We start from the raw sequence: 2058 nt of genomic DNA, 5'->3' as shown, positions 1-2058 counted from the left end.
CACCGCCGTTTGTGCACTTTGCTCCGGGTATGGTGGTCCAGACAATGTTGGTCTCCGAAATGTCGGGCGCACGGTCGACAGTAAAATTGGCCGGCCCCGGGGAGGTCGTCGTCATGAGGCATAGGGAACGCCTCCCCCCTCTCCGCCTCTGCCCGAAGCTCGTCCTGGAGAGAAAATATGCCATGGAGGGGAGGGGAATGAAGATAGAAGCGATGAGGTGGTGTATCCGTGTCAACGCGGCATTGGTCTTTTTCTTTGTTAATTGCAACTATGAGAAGCAGTATCAAGACGAGGGGGGTCATCCGACGCGTTGAACTGTGTCACTCGAGGCAACCAGCCCACCATAAGCAACCGCGTCGTCAATAATACCATTGCCACCTGCGTGGATTCCTATGCCTTTACTGCATCACCGTATCGTTCAGTGCCCCCTTTTACTCTCCAGTGCCCTCTCACCTGAATTTGATCCACGTCTCGGGGCCGCCGGGCCGTACACAGAGCTTTTTTGTATTGTTTCTTTTTGGCACTGTGCCGAGGTTTTTTCTTGCAGCTCCCCGTGCCCATACTGTTCACCTTAAGCGTGTTGTCGGACGTGTGGTTTGCGTGAGGCGTGAAAAAGTGTCACAACAAATAGGGTAGGGCCCACCAGTATCTCGACTCGCTGTCGCAATATACCGTGCCTCTCTATACATCATACATACGACCCCGATTACTACGCCCTTCCCAAGGACCTGTATCACTGCAGGAAAAAGCATCGCGCACATTGTTCTCGTATTGCAACAAACTTCACATATGGAACCCCACTGGTTCTTCAGACGGTCCAAATACCAGGCTTTATGTGACAGGAAATGGCCTTGTAAGACCCGGTATGCCTGCCCCCGGAGGTCGCGACGGGTATGAGCAAGAGACAGGGTACAAAGTGCACCTAAATTCCTCTTTTTTTTCATCCCGCTTACTATTCCTGGAAGCCTTCACTCATCTGCTAACGAAATGACTGAAAATGTGCCTGTTTGTTTTCGTCTGTGCGAATTTGTGAGTCAAAACCGACCTGGGAGCAGGGCGGGCTCTGGGAGAGTCCTCTTCCCTCGCAGACAAGGTTGTACCCTACACACCACAAGATGAGGCACGAACGTAGAGGGAGCGCTGCGAATTGTTCCATAGGTTATGCTTCAAGTGTGTGCACATACAAAAGCGCCGGCGCGGACGGGAATACAACGTTTTTTTGTGGTTGCTTTGTTCCTGTGTGGGCACAAGCCTTCTCGGCCCCTGTTTCTCCAACACTACGACCACCTGCTGCGCTTCAAGGCCACAACTTTTCCGACCGCGCTGCTCTTCACTCCTGACGTTTCCATGTCCACACGCACAGGCGATGGTATGGTGAATGCGGCAGGCTCAGTGCTGACCGCGGTTGTGGGCCTCGCGAGGTCGCCGCAACCCAGAGGAGGCGATGGCGACAAAGGGGCCTGGCCGATGACTTCACCGGCCGCAAACACGGACAACGTCCCAAGCCCTTGCGCCGTGACTGGGAAGAAGGAAAGTTCCCTGGGCATGGCGGCTACAGCGGAAGGGAAGGGCATTGGTGCGGTGGTGGAGGCGGCAGAGGTGAGGGGGGGAGAGAGGGAGGGAGGGAGGGAGGGAGAAGTCCTGCATGTATCAACTTACGGAGCGACGCGATGGGGCTCAACGATGAAGTGTCTCGAACTTTTAATGGAAGTGGGAGGGAAAGTGGTCAAGAATGATTCACTGGTGGGCAAATGGAAACGAGGGAGGGAAGGAGGAAGGGAGATAGGGAGAAAAGGAGGGAGGGGGAGCCTCCGAAGGGCAAGCGGCCTCACGTCCACCACCTACTTTCCCTGTGACCCCAGGCAAAAGCGTATCCGTTGCTCTCCCTGGCCGTATATCCCGGGGGCAAGGAGGTTGAGCGCAGGTGGGAGGGCACAATGGAGGAAGAGGAGGAGGTTGAGGGGCGCGAATGCGGTGATAAAGGTCGCGACCGGGGAACCATCACAAAGGGAGAGGAAAGGAAAGGGGAGCCGGCACGATCGGCGCCCTCGTCCGGGT

General features: G+C 55.7%; 1 protein-coding gene across 1 annotated transcript; it reads left to right on the top strand.

Moving 5' to 3' along the window:
* Positions 1-1347: 1347 nt before the first annotated feature.
* On the top strand, positions 1348-2048 carry NGA_0239500 (uncharacterized protein; the record flags this gene model as incomplete). The annotated part of the gene is made up of 2 exons (XM_005854122.1): positions 1348-1599; positions 1863-2048. Coding segments are annotated over 2 exons (438 nt in total), but the record flags the coding sequence as incomplete, so codon positions are not given.
* Between the last annotated feature and the right edge of the window lie 10 nt (positions 2049-2058).

The sequence above is a fragment of the Nannochloropsis gaditana genome, assembly GCF_000240725.1.
Source record: "Nannochloropsis gaditana CCMP526 unplaced genomic scaffold scaffold619, whole genome shotgun sequence".
In the NCBI taxonomy this organism is placed as follows: domain Eukaryota; class Eustigmatophyceae; order Eustigmatales; family Monodopsidaceae; genus Microchloropsis; species Microchloropsis gaditana.
Note: the sequence above shows the minus strand (reverse complement) of the source record. Positions and strands in the feature narration are given on the sequence as shown.